The sequence below is a fragment of the Polypterus senegalus genome, chromosome 4 (assembly GCF_016835505.1).
Source record: "Polypterus senegalus isolate Bchr_013 chromosome 4, ASM1683550v1, whole genome shotgun sequence".
In the NCBI taxonomy this organism is placed as follows: Eukaryota; Metazoa; Chordata; class Cladistia; order Polypteriformes; family Polypteridae; genus Polypterus; species Polypterus senegalus.
Genome location: NC_053157.1, coordinates 169,244,925 through 169,265,027, shown reverse-complemented (window position 1 = coordinate 169,265,027; position 20,103 = coordinate 169,244,925). Strand labels below are relative to the sequence as shown.

At 37.5% G+C, this 20,103-nt stretch overlaps 1 protein-coding gene across 1 annotated transcript in view; it reads left to right on the top strand.

The window, feature by feature from the left end:
* Positions 1–16,077, top strand: part of mgst2 (microsomal glutathione S-transferase 2) — a 32,374-nt gene extending 16,297 nt beyond the window's left edge. The window contains exons 4-5 of the mRNA XM_039751656.1: positions 11,225–11,306; positions 12,831–16,077. Coding sequence (XP_039607590.1) covers positions 11,225–11,306; positions 12,831–12,960 — 212 coding nt within the window. The 3' untranslated portion in view covers positions 12,961–16,077. The remainder of the gene's footprint in view (positions 1–11,224; positions 11,307–12,830) is intronic.
* The last annotated feature ends 4,026 nt before the right edge of the window (positions 16,078–20,103 follow it).

Genomic DNA, 20,103 nt, shown 5'->3' with positions numbered 1-20,103 from the left:
AGGTTGTCTTTATCTTAACCACCTAATTCTACAATTTTGTCAAGAAGGACATTGTTCATTGTCATTGTTCTCCTTCCTTTCTAAGTTCTTTGTTACTTAGTTTTAATCTAATCTTGGCAGGTTGGCCTGCTTTAGAAGGACATTTTTACTTTTCCAATAACTGTATTCATAGGGTATTTCAATCCCCTAGAAAATGTATCACTTCATCACTTTTCTGATAAAAGATTGTGCCTACAGGGTCTCAGTCTTCATGATGTAGGCTCTGCTTTGGCATCCACTCTTACCTGGAAACAGGTGTGTTTCTTCTGAGTCATATCAGTCAACTGAAATGGTAATTACTTTAGAGTAATATGGAAAATTGATGCATGTAAGTTAAATTTTGAATGGTTTGGGGGAATTCACTACATTCATCTCAAATTAAGGCATTGGTTTTGTTTCTAAAACATGCAGAGAAAAAAAGAAAATTAGGCATATAATTTTGATTTGTGTTTGCAAATTATAATAACATCAAAGAGGGATGAATACATTCTAAAAGCTCCAAAAACACTTGTACCGTACAATCCTACTGTATATTCTATAGAGGTCTTAATCTAGGGAAAGTAAGGTTTAGATTCAGGTCTATATGTGCATATGTATGGATGAAAGGGTGTTGAAAAACATTTTGTTTAGCTGCTTTAATTTTTACTCCTTGCATTTCAGTCAAAAGATAATATTTCCTTGTTAGTCGAAAGTATTAAGGCTTTACAACCTTGCTTTAAAAAAGTCTATCTTTCTAGGGGCAGTTAAATTATGGTGGCACTGACTTTGTCTGTAAGCTAATTCAACAATGTAACTTTAAATAGTTGCCTGTTGTTATTACACATCATTTATGTCTTTAATTTGCTATTCTACACCTTACCAACATAACTAATTTTTAAATGAAAATAATTGATTTAGCAGGTACACTGAATGTTTCTCACCCTTATTTCAGAAGATACTGGGGAAAAAAAGCAAAGCCTAAAATAAAATGACACTTTAAAGAAGACTGAATATCATGTGGAGATATATTTCAGTTCAATTAAAATGATCAGTTTTTAACACTAGATATTAAATTATTCTTAATTCAAGACTTTAGAGAGTTGTTCATTAATGAATGTGAATTTAAAATATCTATGTGTGAATCTTGTTACCAAAAATGCTGTTCAGCAAAACACGTGGGGCCTCATGTATAAACGGTGCGTACGCACAGAAATGTTGTGTAAGAACTTTTCCATGTTCAAATCGCAATGTATAAAACCTACTCTTGGCGCAAAGCCACGCACTTTTCCATGGTACCTCATACCTTGTCGTACGCTAGTTCTCCGCTCGGTTTTGCAGACTGGCGGCACCCAGTGTCAAAGCAATGCTACTGTTCCTGTGTGGTTACTCCTTATTTTCCTGACACGGCTTTATAAATACACTGAAACTAACTGAATTGTTTATTAGTGTAATACATCTGATTGTAGTTAACTTGTAACAATATAATGGTCCAGGGAATAGCCATAGTATTCCAAATACCATAACTGCTTTAGCATTGTTACTCTAACTCCACCTTCTTCTTCTTTCAGCTGCTCCCGTTAGGAGTTGCCACAGCGGATCATCTTTTTCCATATTACTCTCACTGCACCACTCGGAGTATTTATATCACTGTATCTGAGAGTGAATCACAGCAACAGCTGATCGGAAAGAGAATTATTGGTATACAGCTTCAAGCAAACACTACCTCAGCCACGGCAAAACGTTTCAAAGCCTTTCCTGTACAGACCTCGCGGTTCAGAAACAGTTTCATCCCAAGAATTATAAACGCACTCAATCAAGTGCTCCTTGTAGAACTGTTTGTACTTATAAGTACAATTACCCCACTGTAAACTTGCACTACAGTTATAATATTACACAACCTGCGGCACTTTATAAAGCACGTATTTACATATGATGACGATATCATTTTTAAGATGAAATGCAGCAAAATCTGTTTATTATATTATACAGATAAAACTTTAACTTCATTTAAATAATCTATATTCTTCACTGGGACTGGCGTGAAGGATAGAATAATTAAACATGTACTACAAAGATATTTCAATGTTCCTTAAACGTTTTGAAGAATCGGCTCTCTAAGCTTACAGATGGCTTCAACGTCTATTACAGAGCTGATTGTGTGGCAATCGGTTACTTGGAGAAAGAAAAGCAAGGACAGCGGGGTGGCCACGCCAATATATATTGAATATAAAACAGAAAGAGAAAATAACGACACAGCTAAAAACGCAGCAGCAAATTTCGACAAAAGTTAAATGCTTGTGTCATGAGCACGAGGCGGCTATGCAGTGTCTGCAACGGACGTGGCCATCCACCGTGCCTAAGATACCATATTGACATTGGCAGGTGAAGGGGCCACCGATTCTTTCTCTGCCCAGGGCCGCCACAAGCCTAGAGCCGCCCATTAGTACTGTTGCAATATATAATTTCATTGACGGTCGCGCACAATCACTGCGCCGTGAAACCCATGTTTAATAACGTGCTTTAACTCCTATCATCATGAAAATGATATTATGTATACATCTCAGTATTTTAGTTATTTAGAGAGCTGTAATATCATGAATGTAATGGATCCTGTGTCCTGTCGGAGGAAGAGAGCCGGTTTAAGAAGCAAGTAGTGATTCACACACATAGAGCACATAGAAGATCACATACAAAACAAAGCATTTATATAACGTGCTATACTTTAAATACGATGTGATTTGAGAAACTGGTTAATTAAATGATTTTAAGATGAAGTTTATGATGTTCTACTTTGATGACAAAATAAACTATGTGATTAAAGTGGAAATGTCGAGATTGAAGTTGACATTTCGTGCTTTTTCCCCACTGTGTGCCTTTTTTTTCTCTGTACCCTAATAAGCTTTCATATGACACTCAGACAGTGGGCTACAACTTGCCTTTTCATGGCGATATGTGATTTCTTTTTTATTTCCGGCACTGTGCGACTTTGTGAACATGAGCTTTCAAGTTTCTCCAACACGCTATGTCACTCGATCAACTTTCTTTTGTTGATTATACCACGGTTTAATTAAGCAAATAGTATGTTTTTCCTTTGCCTCCACTTGGTATTCTCTGAAATTCTTATATTTCCCCCGTGCTTTTCCCATTGTCTTTTCACAGAAGGCTGAGCTTAAGGGCTATTTATATTGATTTGCATATTCAAAGAGGTGTAATTCTGGGAGGAGTTGGGGCAGGACAGCACGCGCATTACTTTTCACGCTGATTGGGATTTATGTAGCGGAAGAACTTGGAAGTTGGAGTACGCACAGATTCCTGCATCTGGACTTTTCTATGCGTAAGCACATTTCGGCTTTTGTGCTTACACCATGTTATAGTGCGAATTCTACGCATGGTGTTATACATGAGACCCCTGCTCAGCAGTTGACATTAGGATTTTCCATTGCACTTTACATATTTGCATGTGGGCTATTAAGATGATATTAATAATAATAATATTCTATTTCTATTGCAGCATTCTAATACCAGAGTAGAGTTTAGTCTGAGGGACCAGAAGCAAACTGAAGTCTCATAGTAACTAGGGGTGAAAGTAGAAGTGAGGTTCTCCTATGTAGAAGAAGAATATTATGAAGCTTGCTATAAATTTGGGATGGAAGAGACAATGAGCATAACTACCCGAGAAAATGAGTGATATGTGCTTATGGCTTTGAACTCTTAAAATTTTTGTAGACTGGTTATTGTTTTGGCAAAACTGCCTCTGAGGGTGGCATTATAATATTTGAAGCAATAAATTATGAAAGCACAAACCAAGGGTTCAGGATCATTTAATAATAATAATAATTACATTTTTATAGTGCTTCGGCTGAGAGATATTTTTTTTCTTTATTATGTAAGGACACCATTGGTTATGGAGTATTTCACTATGGGCACTATCTCTGTCAAGAGGGAATATTGTCATTTTGGATATCTGAGCCTTTAGATCAATCAACTTTTTTTTTGTCACTGTTAAGTCACTGTAAGGAAATACAAGAAGACTCAAAATACTCTATTATAGGTTCATTTGGGAGAGTTGTAGTGCTATGTTAGTGGCTGGCAATCCGGAAATATATGCTGTTTACAATTATAAGTAATTTTCTTGATGTTGGATAGACTCTGTGGTTAGAGTACCACATGGACTTCACACAGGAGATACAGTATAGATAAAATCAAATAATGAACAAATATGCTGTCAAACAGGCTACCATGAAAAGCAATATGGGAAAAAAAGAAAAGCTTAATCCATAATTAAGATGAGATAATGAAGAAAAATTTTTGAAATGAAGAAAATAAACATAATTGAAGCAACAGCACATAAGGACTGCACACTTGTCACAGATTCAGTGAGACCATTAAGTGGCCATGACTTATCTTTAAGACTGTCTACAAATTGGAAGATAGCATAGTATTACAGCTAAGTGTTGTTGACAGCTAAATGTTGTAGTGACCTAGACCTGAATGGATTCTGCGTAAGAATGGAAAAGCTGACCAAGGGGCAGAATGAAAATAACAAAAATCAAAATTCAGATCATGAACTGATACTTATTTAACACCTTTTGCAGCACAACAGGGAGAGCATTAGGTTTGTGCTTGTTTGTATTGATGAATTGTTATCTTTGTTTGTGCTGTGATGGCACAAACTTGGGGTGGATACCAAAAAAATTGTTGGGGCGCTAACAGGGTGATCCCCATTTAAAGCAAAACTGAGCAAAAGAGAAAAGTGTGTTACACCAACAAAGGCTTTGTCGCCCACACAGTTCTCCTTTCGGTAGATCAGCCTCCTAGAGTTCTCTGTAGTCCAAGTGACCCCTTCTTCCACCTGACAGTGCCAGTATATTTGCTACCACACCCAGAAGAGGTGGAGCTTACTTTGGGTGTTGGTGTGTCATTAGGTGCCCTCTGCTGCATGCACCTTGCCGCTGTGAGTGTAAAGGGAGAGGTTGTTAGCATTGGCTCCACCTCACATCCAGGGGTGGTACTGCTTCCCTCAACAGAGCCCTGAAGGTGTCCCCTATATGTGCATTTGTGACAGTGAGTAAGTATTTAAACAGAACAAAAGTAAAGTCTCTAGTAATAACAGAAAACTGCAGAATACAGAGTATGTTTCCATAACTGTATCAGATTCTCTGCTTAGCACAAAAAAACCTGCGAGAAAATAAGAAAAACATTGAAGACTGCATGCTGAAGTGAGCACGCTTGAGGGAGAGTAGTGGTTGTGTTAAGCTTTTTTTAACATTCTACTAATAGGATTGGTCTTCTTCAGTTTTGTGAACCTGTGCAGCTGATCATTTTTAATACCTAAACTGACATAAACAGTACACAGGTATTATGGAATGCAAATATAATTTGTAAAGAAGTAAGAAAAATGTAGCACAATATAATATACTGCTCTCTGCTGTATCCAATAATAATAAGTGCCACAGTGGCCTGAAGCATATGTTAGCAGAATAGAGTGCAAGACATGAAACACCTATGGTCAGGACTCCAGGTCATTGCAGGGCCCACTCACCTGTATGTATCTGTACATCTTTGGGGAAGAATGAAGAAAACTAAGCAGAAGGAAAATGAAAACTCCACACAGACAGTAACTGGGAGCAAAAGAGAGAAATCTAGCATGCTGAATTCCAGAGGCAGAAGCACTGCCACCGAACTCAACAGGTGCCTTAGCAAAATATATTGAGTTACTGTTATTAAGGAAAAAGTTACTACAGCACATTTTCACACCGTCCTAAATTCCATAAAATCCAAATAAACCAGTTTCAGGCACTTGCGTACTGTCTCCTCTACCAAGCCGTACTTACAGTATTCTATTGTATGGCTAGGCAGCATTGGTGTTTTGAGTTATTTCTCTACTGTTGCTAATAATAACCAAGCATAGGACATGACAATGCCTGGAGGGGACAGCAATAAAATTAAGGAGATAAAAATGAAGACACAGAAAATCACAAGCACATTCATTTCAGTATTTAAAGCTGCATTAAGTAAAATATTTGTACATTGCTGCCTGATCATTGCTTTGTAAAAAGTAATTTTGAGCGAGCCTGAGTAGATATAGTTCATAAGGGTAAGTTTGAGTGGATAGCCATGACTGCAAATGAAGCAGTCTTTATTTGATAAGAATATCAAAATTGTCTTTAAGATAACTGCAGATGCAACATGTTTAAGTTTATTGCCATATTTACATAATACAATGACATTTTACCTGCTCAGAATACTGAGAGTAATATAATACCAACACAAAATACTCAATCATAAAATGGCAAACTGAAAGCTTATGTGGATATTTTTAAGGAGCAATTTAAAGAAAATGCCTAAATGACAATACTGACATCATTTTCATACTATAAATCACTGCCTCTGTTCTGCTTTAAGCAGATTCACCCCAAGGTGGCAGACTAAGCCACATTGGGAAGACCGAGTGAAAACCAGCAACTGTAGTGGCACACATAATGTTCAACTTAAGCAAAAGTGGAAATGTTTCAGTGCTACACCATACACACTGGTTGAACAAACAATATTTATTGCTTCCATTGTTGCTCTAAATTAAACTTTGGTTCTGCATTGATGAAGACTAATGTCAGGCACTTTAAAAGTAAATTTTGATTGAACTTGCTGGAGTCACTGAAATGTACATTAAGAACAAAATGTTCAGTCTTATCCAAAATACAAGGTGGTCCAGATCTAACTATGCAGATCCAGATCGTCTGGATGACTTTGATTGATGTGGGGACGATTTCAGTTCGGCTCAAAGACAATTCTTCATGTCATCAGTTCGCACACTTCTCGATGGCCCGGGATTTTCTACGTAATAAACTTAATAAGTTATAGTGTAATGAAAATTGCATAATAAGATCTGTACCACCCTATATTTGGGATGTAGGAGCTCTTCGGTAACTTAGCAATTGTGTCTGGACTTTACAAAAAGCAGGGGAACAAGTAGACACAACAAATAATTATTTCCCTTGGAGAAAATGCAGAGTTGAGGTTGATAGCCCCATCATTGTCATTTTGGACAATTTTATGTATTTGGGATTTGTGTCATCTTTTGCACATTTTAATAGTTTTAATCTGCTTTGCTTTATCCTGTAACAAAAATGAAACCAAAGTGTGTGCTTGAATTTTATTCATAGGATATGCCTGTCATCTTTGTGTTGGTAAATACAAAACAGAAAGTATTCAAGGCAACTGGTACTGGAGCTTGTAGTGCAACAGAAGTGGAAGAAAAGCAGTTTTCCTTAACTAAGAAACTGAATTTAAGATTCACACTGAAAATTTGTTATAAATATAGTAGCCTGACCAAGACGTGCTGCATCTCTGTCACAGTCTAACAAGAAGTCGGTAAAGGAAGTGCTTTGTACTTGATATATCAAAACATTGTGTGATATTTTCCTTTAAAAAGCTCTATACAAGTAAGAATTTGTTAATTGTTAAAAATCAGGTGAACTAGTTTTGCATACATACAGGTATACTTGTAATTACTATGGCACATAGAAGTATCTGGCATGTTTGCCTTCAGAAAGCTACTACAAACAATGTATAGTAGCTGAAACATGAATGACAGAAATGTACAACCTCCCCTTTATTATTTCACTAGCAAAATACCCGCGCTTCGCAGCGGTGAAGTACTGCCCTAAAAGTTTTATTAAGAAGAAAATTAAACCTTTTTAAACTGAGGGAAAATATACCAATAATTATTTGTTAAGGATCTCTTTGTATACCACATTGTGAGTTCGGCCCTCCGGTTGTAATATGAGCAAACTGTGTGCTGAGCTTACTCTTAAGCATGCAATGTACAGTTGGCCATGTGAAAAGTAATCTTGTCTCAAATCTCACAGCTTGGATTGCTGCTGTCATAATCGGTTTGAGTTTCATGGTTTGTTTCAATTACGACAGTATTTGTAGGACTTGTGTTGAAGTGACATTCGGCATCTGTCAAGCGTTGTAAGTATACAACCAGTTTCATCGATAACTTCACATCCAGCTTTTGAGAGTTTAAACATTCATAAACATCAAAGTGTCCGCTACTGAAATCGTCACCTGTCAATCTAAGATGTTTAAGAGGCATTGGCGGTTGTCCAAAGGTGTAAAATATTTGGCCATTTCGGTACACTTGAAAGCGATAACCAAACAATTCAGCGGCAGCCATCAACTCACATGCAGATGCATAGGTGAAGGGCTTAAGCATTTCCCTCTTATAGTGCTCCTGTGTAGTATAATTATCTCCTGTACCGTCATCAGTCCACACCTTGAACCTGTCCCACTCATTCAATACATAAGACACAATGTTCCTCTGGATATCAAGAGTGAGCCTGATATGGCCGTGCAGTATGTAACACAGAGAATGGAAAAGGCTGGTGCCATCTCCGGGCATGGAAACCACTCGGTAAGTGACAGTTTTTATGATCGATGGCGATCACCTCGATAGACATGTTAATGCGAGTACAGTTGGAATGATAAAGGAAATGGGTATCTGAACAATGTACAGTAAGTCTAAAATACCTACACAATAAACTATAATCGTAATAAATGAACAATAAAACAGCAGAGAAGCCGTGGATTAAATAAAAAGGCTGTAGTTATCAGCAGGGAGACGTGAATCCCGTGGCGAAGCAAGGAAGGGAATGTAGAGACCGGAGCGACGGACGGCCTTATATAGGAAGGCAGCCAACAACGTGGGAGGCGTTGGGATGGGGGACCCAACGGCGCCTCACACGGTGACCGAGCTGCAGGCTATGGGCGTAAATATGTATGTAAGTAGGATTCAGTTAGCGTTGGGAACCCGCGTACCAAATTTCTTGAAGATGGGCCCATAAGAAACAAAGACTGTTGAAAAGTTCAATATGGCGGCCGACAGTGGCATCATACCACTGAAAAAGTACCAAATTTCAGCCTTCTACCTACATAGGAAGTTGGAGAATTAGTGACATTAGAAACTTCAATATGGCGGCCGACAGTGGCATCATACCACTGAAATAAGTACATACATCGGTTTTGGTTAGCGCAGGGAAGCCACCTACCAAATTTCATGAAGATGGGGCCATAAATAAGAAAGTTCAACATGGCGAACCTTGTCAACCGTTATGACCGTTACGTGTAGAATTTCGAAATGAAACCTGCTTAACTTTTGTAAGTAAGCTGTAAGGAATGAGCCTGCCAAATTTCAGCCTTCTACCTACACAGGAAGTTGGAGAATTAGTGACGTTTGGAAAATTAAATATGGCGGCTGACAGTGGCGTCATACCACCGAAATAAGTACGTACATCGGTTTTGGTTAGCGCAGGGAAACCACCTACCAAATTTCGTGAAGATGGGGCCATAAATAAGAAAGTTCAACATGGCGGACGTTGTCGACCGTTATCGACTGTTACGTGTATAATTTCGAAATGAAACCTGTTTAACTTTTGTAAGTAAGCTGTAAGGAATAAGCCTGTCAAATTTCAGCCTTCTACCTACACAGGAAGTTAGAGAATTAGTGATGAGTCAGTGAGTCAGTCAGTGAGGGCTTTGCCTTTTATTAGTATAGATGAGTTCATACCTCTTTGGTGTCTCCAGTGCTGTTTGATGCCTTGATGATTCTCAGGTTTCCCTAAAAGTGCCTTCTCCTTACTGTCATGTCTGGCTGAGGCCAAAAAGTTTCTGCAATACCAGTCACTGTGTTTCCTCAATCATTCTGTGGGCAAGAGGCTAAGTGAAGTTTACTCCCCCATGAACAATGCCTTTTTCACCTCCTCCCTCTTGAAATTTTGGGTCGCTGAGGTCTCCTAAAATACTGTAAATAGATTAAAAGAGGCTTTAGGAGAAGTGGCTTTGTAGTAATGACTACATTGCACTCTCTCTGTGTTATAAAACCTTTTCAGGGATAAAAGTTCCTGAACTAAACCTACTGTAAAAATCCACTTTTTCATGTGTATTCTCTGTTTATTTAGTCTGGCATATGTAACACTTTATCATACTGTCAAAGTTTAGTGACAGAGTCTCTGAGCCACAGTCATTTCAAATTGGGAGGTTCGTGATCAAATTATTATTTTTAATTAGTGACAAGGACTAGCCTTCATTAAAAGCTGAAACTACAGTTTTTCACTGTACTAAGCACATTTACAGAAGGTTAAGTTTTATAACATTTCATCTCTCTTAGTTTTGACTTAGCTAGTAGGTTTACTCATCACGTTTGTGTTCTTTTTTTCAGAAATAAGAAAAGGTTATATAATTGTAAAGACAAATCCGTTCACATGTACAGTACACACATGGCATTGCTTTCTAGTTGCTTTTTTACACCAAAGAATATGGAAATGGATTAGCAGGAAACTTTTGAAGATAGTATTGCGTATATATAAACAAGGTAGAAAATAAGATAAGTGAAATTAGTAGATTTCTGTGAGGTATTTTTATTTATATTGAATGATTTGGTTGTAGTCTGCTGAACTTAGGATGGAAAGGTGATAACTATGATGAATCAGATATTTCTGATATCAGTTTTTAAGCAACAACCCTTACATATTGTTTAGTTGTGTATTAAATTCAAAAAAGGAAGTTCTTTGTAAAGTGTTAATGTCAAGAATTTGGATTGGGCTCTTCATTATGAGTCCTTTGCTAATGGATTAAAGAGTATGGCAAGTACAGCCAGAAAAGTAATCAGAAGTGAAAAAGAGTTACATATTTTGAAAAAATAAAGAGAAGAGAAATGTGGAGAAACCCAGCCAAATATTACTAGTTGTGAATCCTAAATACTCTCTCATGAGGAAACTGTATTTGGGAAATAAGCTATTACTGGTAAGGCAGAAAAGAGAAAAGAATTAAAGTAGCAATGTCTCTTAGCTATCCATCCTTCCATTATCCAATCCGCTATATCCTAACTACAGGGTCATGGGGGTATGCTGGAGCCAATCCCAGCCAACACAGGGCGCAAGGCAGGAAACAAACCCTGCGCAGGGCACCAGCCCACCGCAGGTCTCTTAACTATATACAGTACTTGAAAATGATTCAGATGTAAGTAGAAAATGCATGGTGGGGAAAACAATATAAATGATTTCATGATAGGAACTTACACTGTGGTAGCAACTGAAGTTGTTTTTACAAGAAAATGTTTTGAGTTGTATATATGTATGATCACAGCAGAGCTTAAATTCTGTCTGAAGAGACTGATTTTTAATTTTCTGAATTTTATTATTTGCAGTATTAGCAGCAGTTCTTGGCTTGGTTTACATCTATGCTCGACACAGCTATTTTTTTGGATATCAGGCTTCTTCTAAAGGAAGGTAAGAATCATTCCCTTTACAACATTACTCCCGTACCCCCGAATTAACCCAGTAGGTTTGTATGACCTGTTCTTAAATTAACACCTTGCTTAATTTGAATTCTTCCTCAACACTTTGCACTTAAATCAAATATCTTGAACCAGTTACGTGAATAGTGTTGTGTTCTGGTCTGCCTTTAATGTTCCAGTGCCAGACTAAAGACATATGTCAATACACACTATTAGGAACTAATTCAAAAATATACATGTACAGATAAAGAAAGAAAAAGGAAGCAGGATGACTTAATATAGATTTTGTCTGATGTACTGCTCAATGCAGATATTTCTACTGAATAAAAAAGTGTATTCCACAAAATGACTTGTATCTTGCTATTTGTTCTGAAACAAAGGAGTAATTTTGGCATTGCATCAACATTAAGACATATTTACCCCAGACTATTTGATATCTATCCTGTTAATATTGCTTCTGAACATCGTTATTTCAATATACTGTACATTGCTCTTTTCCTGTTGTTAATGTCATAAATAGATTCCAAAGAGGAAAATAAAGAAATGCTTGTTTAAATAACTTCTGAAGAAATTATCCTTATCAGAGAACTATATTGTGTTGTTAAGGCAGCCTGGTAAACTCTGTAAAACTACATTGGGAATTAAAAGAACAGCTCATGGTTGAGTATTGAACGTTAATTCCAAGCAGGTACAGGTTTTATTAACTGGGGGCTTTAACTGGCTTTTTGAGAACAAGTGTGGATGTGTGACCTGGAGCTGATTTGCACCTCATGTATGGTTGGCTCATGTCTTTTTTTCCAGTGCTGCCAGAAAACAGTCCAGCTCTTCATGACCCTGCATTAAATTTAAGTAGGACAGGAAAACATATTAAAGAATACATGAACCTGTGTGCACCTGGGCTCTGAGTTTTAGTTTTAATTTACAGTTGGTACTAACAAATGAGCAACCTTTAAACATGTCTCCTGACATAGTATGCCTGTCATTCTCTATGATGACAGAGGGCTGAAATGCATAAAAGAAAGCAGGTCTAGAATAACCGAAGGCTACAAATATATGACCGATTTTCTTTTTGTTCCATTTGGCTGTAGTGGTTTGCATGGTCTCAATAGCACTGTGACAGTGATTGGAATTAATGACACTGAGCCAAAACACAAAATGCACTGGAGGTTGAATTACTAGAACAGGTGAGAAAGTCTCCAGATGTCTAGCAAAAGTGATGCTCATTGCCCATCACCATTAAACTTGTGTGGTGTGTGCAGCAGTCACGGCAGATGGTGCGTTTATGAGCATATATAAAACAAATAGATATGTATGTGACTGGATCTATAAACATACATATTTATGATCTTCTCTGAGCTGATGGTTAGTCGTACATGCATCTCCTTAATAAAGTAAAAAGCCACATACTTCAAACCTGCTTTGTATTTTGGACATACAGTAATTAATAAGGACATCTTAATACTCTGCAAGTATTTTAAAATAATCTGCAATTTAATCCTTACTGCTGTCTTTCCAGGCTCAATGGATTTTACGCCTCCTTAGTGATTATTATAACACTGGGAACCTTGGCTACAGTTGGTATTTTCAGTGGAATCCTGGATGAATATTTTGATATCGACTTGAAGAAAAAAATATTGAAATTTTGAAGAGAAACCACTTGATTTTTTTTTTTTTTGACATGAAGATTTTTAACTATTACTTTGAAAGTAAATTTATTTTACTTAATGTGCTTTTAAATATACAAAAATAAATCTTACTAAATTTAATCCATGAAGTTTATTTTGTGGCAGTGTGTTGACATGAATTCATCCTGGAACTGATTCAAAATGAGAAGTGTAAAGCCATTTAGCATTTTTGCTCCCTTGATGCAGTGTATAGTAAAACATTGATAGTATTATTTTTTTGCTTTAAAACAAATACCTATATTTTATCTAAACTGAATTAGATAATTTAAAGTTTGATATTTTTCTGTAACCATGAGTTGGATCAGGTGGGTTTAGGAATTTTAAGTTATGTCATGTTACATTATTAATAATAACATTATTGAATGGCACATTTGAATATCTGTATGTTAACATAACTGTTTTTTCAGTGTCATGGTTATTTTATGTTCTGGTGGTACAGCATTTGTAATCCTGTTGAGTTTCTGGTTGGGGTGTTTTTACTTCTTGTCATGTCAACATGGATTTAAAACATGGACTTTGGTTCCCATTCATAGTTCAAAAACTTGAGTTGGGCTGTTTGTTATTCCTATAAGGCCTCACTGCAAGTCTCTGTACAACCCACAGTGGACTGGCATCTCAATAGACTGGGTGTTCGCTCATCAAATTGTAATGAATACATAAATTCTGAGAATGTAAGGAAAAGGTCTTATGATCTAACTCGGTCCTGATGTACAGTTTATAGAGTAAAGCTTGCAGAAAAGGCAGAGGACAAGTAGTCATTTAGTCATTTATTATTCATGCAATATTTGTATTAACGTTGGGATAACAGATTTTTTTTTCCCACTTTATTTTGGTATTCTTACTGGGTGGCACAGTCATAAAACGGGTAGCATGGCACTGCTTGGACACCAGATTTGTTTCCACCTGTCTATGTGGAGTTAGCATGTTCTGTTTGTGCCCACTGTTCACAGAAAAGCTATTGGGTAGATTGGTGAGACCAAATTGGTTATTATTAGGAACTGATGTACTGCTACAGCTGTTTCCTTTCTTGCTCCTAATACTGTCAAGATGGTTTTTGGCGCATTGTATTAATGTAGCAGAAAGCTTGTATGGAACTGGATCATTAGACAGTATTTTTGCTTAAATACCAAAAATATTGTGTTATTATGTTAATCAGTTTTCACATCAGCTAACCAAAACGGTTTGAATATGAACTTGGAAAGGGTGTCTGGTGCATTGTAAGTGGCCAAAGATTACCTTCTGCATACTAAAACTTGTCTGACAAATTTCTAACATTTGTACATGTCTTGTTTAAGAACTGAGTCAACAGATTGCATAAAACTGTAAAATCAACTCAATGACAACTTTTACCAGAATCCGTCTGCTTCAGAAGATACAGTTAATAATAGCTGTAGCTATAAAACTTTTGATCATCTTTATATAGCACCATTTACAATGATTCTGTCATGGCAGATGTAACGATTCAATTCAATGATCCTGGGATAAGAAATAAGTGAATAACAATAATAAATATCACATATGCAGTATGTGATGGCCATACATTGATGTCCATTTCTTGAGAGCCTCCTGAAAAGCAGCTTAACATGCTATCTGCTGCAACATGAATTCACTACTTGTAGGCCCATGCTGGCTTGGTCAGGCTTGAAAAGTAAAAGGTGCACAGCACCCTCGCTATGGGGTCCGGCTAAGTTAAACTTTCTTCTGATCATTTTCAGCGAAGTGGGATCTTAAGAGCCCTCTTTAAACTTTGCTCATCCATTACAGAGAACAAATCATCCAGTCTTTCCCGTTGATGGTTATGTCCATTGTTTTTGTAGATTCTTTCTAGATATGAATTGATAACAATCTTATTTTGCCCATCCCAAAATTATATTGACAATTACTTGCTGTCCAGTCCCTGATAACTCTGTTTAAACTTCTTTGTTCTTGATTCCAGGTTTGTTGTCCATCTTGAATATTTGAAGAGTTTAGGACATTCAGGTATTTTGATATCTTGTTATCCAACACATGTGATCCACCTTAAAGAAAATCTTGCTAAAGTAATCCCAAAAATGACCAGCAGATGGTGTAGGAAAAGAAGTTTAAGAATTCTGCTCCATTGCTTATGTCAGACTTTGCTCAGTTTGCTGTGAGATTTCACACATACTTCTTTGAATTCACTGCCATGGGCCTTTGTGACAGTTTTTTTTTTTTTGATCTTGATTATATTGTCTGTTTCACGCCATAACTGGTGTCACACAGTGATGTTTTTCAAGGCTCCTATTTGTTGTGTAAACCACCTTGAAAGTGAAAGCCGTGATTTTTTTTCCCTCACTCAGACAGCTGCAGACATGGTTTACAAATGAACACTTCCAACTTGGGATCTTGTTAAGCTTCGCATGATGAAGCAGAAACTTTGCTGGTAGTGCCTTAGTCTTAGTTTTAACATCAAGTACCCTTGTAAAAGTATTGCATTTGTTTTCTTTTTTTCTTTAATTAACATAAATGAATACAAATATATGGTGAACATGCCTAAATTGTGTTTACATTATGTTAATGTTTGATGGTTAGGCAATTGGAATTAGTGACCAAACACCTAAAGTAGAAATTAAATAGGGGGTAGAGTCAGTTCCCAGGAATTACTTTCTAGTCAGGCTAGAACAAATGGAGGTCACAGTCTTATCTCTGACACTGGAATCTTCAGATGGTACAGAGATTGAGAACTTAATCTGGTTAGGCAAGACAAACTGCACTGAGGAATGTTTGTCTATGAGAACAGAGAGACCAAGAAAAGGATTTAGAGATGGTTGGAGAAGAAATTCAAAGTTATCAAAAACACAAGAATTGGAGAGAAACACAATCAGAATAGTATAAGTAGGAATGATTTAAAATGAGGATCGTGAAGTGCTCAGACGGCGGGTTAAAATTTAGAGCTAAATACCTGAACCAGGCCCATTAGACAATTGTCAATCCTCAGGAACGGCACAAGTTGCCTGGCCAATGCCAACCCTCATCATGGTTTTCTTCCTTTGGATAAGCGTTGTTCTTTCTGGGTAAGAGCCATTTGCTGGTTAGTTAAGTTATAAATGTTTGCCTAAATATTAGTGCATAGTCTATTGGGAGGTTCTTACAACCCCCATAAGTTGAATTGAATTGGTATATTCTAACTATTTCTAGCCTATCTGACTATACATTGTACTCGGTTAGCGTACAATGTAGCCTTGCCTGGTGTAAGGCGTTGAGGGCACATGGTTTTAAACTGTGCCTTGTGTGCATTTAGTGCCAAAGTAACATGAAAGATTATGTACTTTATTGAATGTACAGCGCCGTACGCTTAAAGCGTACAGAAGAAGTAAAGAAACAACTAAAGTTTGACAAGACATTTAGAAGTTTTTTCTAATTTTTTGCCTTTTATTCTATGTGTGTACCAACCTTTTTTTCTTTTTTTTGGGTGGGTTGTTTGCTTTGAATTTTCACTAAATATTTTAAATCTAACTTTTGGACCGAGAGATTTCTTTCGGCACTCGCCTTACACTCCTGCAGCTACATTCTGTGTTTAAAATGAATGTTCATTCAAGCCTTGTACCCACTTATTCCAGTGAAGCAACCTCAGCAGTACTGAAGGCAAGGCAGAAACTGACCCTTAAGAAGATGCCAGTCCATCTAAAGGGAAACTCGTGCACACACAAGGGCAGTGGGTTCAATAATCAACCAAACTTGTACTTCTTTGTGATATGGGAAGAAGACTACAGAGAATGCACACAGACATGAGGAGGACATACAAACCCATATAGACATGGACCAGGACTTGGACTACTGGTGTTGTGAACCAACAGTGCTAAACATGGCACTTCTTTGCAAATCATGATAAAACGTATTCCCTGGATTGCACTTGATAATAGATGATCTGGAAACAAAACGAGAACATTTTTATTCTAAGATGGTATTTGATGATCAAACTTGACAAAAGTCACTCAGGTCTTTAGGCTCAAATTTGGAGAAATTGTTTTTATGTTCTATTGCTTGGGAAGGCTGTTAAATTAAGCACAGTGTTCATATAAAGTTATAGTTCCTTTTGGGACTGTTTTATACAGTGCAACATCTCAAAAATGGTCAAAATGGGAAATTTACCTTGTCAGTTGTTTTTTTACAGCTTATCTGTGTTATCGCTAGGTACTGGCACAGTAACAGTAAGTGAAAAGTACTCGGGTTCTTGTCAGCCCTGATTAAACTGGATGCATCAGTAAAAGCTGAAATGGCGGTGTTTCAGAGCAATGCAAGCACAGGCGTTGTTTAGAACAAGTGTATCAGTATCTGATGACTGTGCCGCCTACTTCAGTGGAGGTAGAGCGTGCTTTCATAGCGGCTGGCATACTCTGCATGAAGGTGCGCTCTTGCCTGGACGGCCACACGCTGGACACGTTGCGCTTTCTACGCTCTTATTACTGCAACTAACTAGATACATGTACTTATATGACAGCATGAAGTGCTTGTAGATAAGGTTAGTCTTTTATTGGTGTCAACAAATTGCAGTAGTTTTATTAAAAAATAAGTGTTGGTCGCTCTAAAACCGTTCGCATGGTGAGATGCCTGTGCACTGTGTCATTCACAGGAGTTCGAATTCCCGGGAATGGATTCCCAAGTTGGGACAGAGGCAAAGTCAGACTGTAAAGGTTATACAAGTAACATTCCGTAAAGTTCCTCAATTAGGAGGTTAATTGGTAACAGGTGGGGGTATCAAGATTGGGTATAAAAGAAGCATCTACCAAAAGCTCAGTCTTTGCAAGCAAAGATGGGTTGTGGCTCACCACTTTGTGCTGAACTTCATGAGAGAATTATCTTCAATGTAAAATCAACATTTCTCAGTGCAGGACAGCAAAGAATTTAGGTCTGTCGCCATCTACAGTTAATAACATTGTGAAAAGATTCAGGGACTCGGGAGAAATCTCTGTGCGTAAAGGCCAAGGGCAGAAACCACTGCTGAATGTGCGTGACCTTCGGGCGCTTAGGCAATATTGCATTAGAAACAGTCACCACATGGCCTCAGGAGTTCTTTGGGAAATCATTGTCGCTTAACACATTCCACAACTGAATCAAGAAATGTTCCCTGAAACTTTTTAATGCAAAGAGGAAACGATACATCAATTTTATGCAGAAATGTCAGTGAGTTTGAGTCCACCTCATCTGAGATGGACCAAAAGACAGTGGAAACTTATTCTGTGGTCAGATGAGTCCACATTTCAGCTTGTTTTTGGGAAAACCAGATGTTGGATTCTGTGCCAAAGATCAACACAAGGTGCAGAAACTGGCATCAGTGATGGTATGGGAGATCTGTATATATGTGAAGGCACCATTGAGCGGAGGCTTACATTGGAATTCTATAGAGACATATGCTCCTGTTAAGATAACGTCTTTTCTCAGAAGCTCCATGAATATTTTAGCAGGACAGTACCAGGCCTCATTCTGCACAAATTACAAAAGTGTGGCTTCATAGACATAGAGTCAGTGTGCTTGACTGGCCTGCCAGTCCACATCTGTCTCCTATTGAAAAGGTTGCCCACCTCATGAAGAGGACAATCGGACAAAAGTGACCATACAATGTTGAGCAGCACAAGTCTTGTATATGGCAAAAATTTCACTTCAAAACTGCAACAATTAGTTTCTTCCTTTCCCAAATTATTAATAACTGTAGTTAAAACAGAAGGGGATGTGACCCAGTGGTAAACTTACCTCTGTCCCAAATGTTTTGGAGTATGTTGCAGACATCAAGGTTGTTTATGTTTAACAAATAGAATTAAGTTTGTCGGTGAAAACCCTGAAAATCTTTTCTTTGTCCTTTTGCCTGTTTAAATAAAGGTGCAAGTGAATTACCAAATTAGAGATTTAAGTTTTTATTTCATTCTTAATTAGTATCCCAACTTTTTTGGAAATGTGATTTGTATTAAGAATCAGAAAATGTGAAAGGAGTGTCTCTGGAAAAAAGACTAAACACTCACTCCCCACTAACTAAAGATCAGTGGGGAAAACACTCCAGTTGTGAGCTACTCTTATCATGGAAGGGCTTTAGGGTGAACCTGTCCTAAAACATACCTTTAGATAATTTTATTGTCATACCCAGATTACTTGTTATGCAAACCCATATATACAGTTAGGTCCATTAATATTTGGACAGAGACAACGTTTTTCTAGTTTTGGTTCTGTACATTACCATAATGAATTTCAAATGTTCAAGTGCAGACTTTCAGCTTTAATTCAGTGGGTTGAACAAAAAGATTGCATAAAAATGTGAGGCAACTAAACCATTTTTTTAACACAATCCCTTCATTTCAGGGGCTCAAAAGTAATTGGACAAATTAAATAACTGGAAATAAAATGTTCATTTCTAATACTTGGTTGAAAACCCTTTGCTGACAATGACAGCCTGAAGTCTTGAACTCATGGACACCACCAGATGCTGGGTTTCCTCCTTTTTAATGCTCTGCCAGGCCTTTACTGCAGCGGCTTTCAGTTGCTGTTTGTTTGTGGGCCTTTCTGTCTGAAGTTTAGTCTTCAACAAGTGAAATGCATGCCATTCAAGAATTTTCCCCTTGTTTGCTTTAATAATCTCCTGGGTTGCTTTGGCTAAATGTTTTGGTTCATTGTCCATCTGTATCATGAAACGCCGGCCAATCAATTTGACTGCATTTAGCTGGAATCGTGCAGACAGTATGTCTCTGAACACCTCAGAATTCATTCGGCTGCTTCTGTCCTGTGTCACATCATCAATGAACACTAGTGTCCCAGTGCCACTGGCAGCCATGCACACCCAAGCCATCACACTGCCTCCACTGTGTTTTACAGATGATGTGGTATGCTTTGGATAATGAGCTGTTCCACGCCTTCTCCATACGTTTTTCTTGCCATCATTCTGGTAGAGATTGATCTTGGTTTCATTGTCCAAAGAATGTTTTTCCAGAACTGTGCTGGCTTTTTTAGATGTTCTTTAGCAAAGTCCAATCTAGCCTTTCTATTCTTGAGTCTTATGAGTGGCTTGCACCTTGCAGTGCACCCTCTGTATTTACTTTCATGCAGTCTTCTCTTTATGGTAGACTTGGATATCGATATGCCTATCCCCTGGAGAGTGTT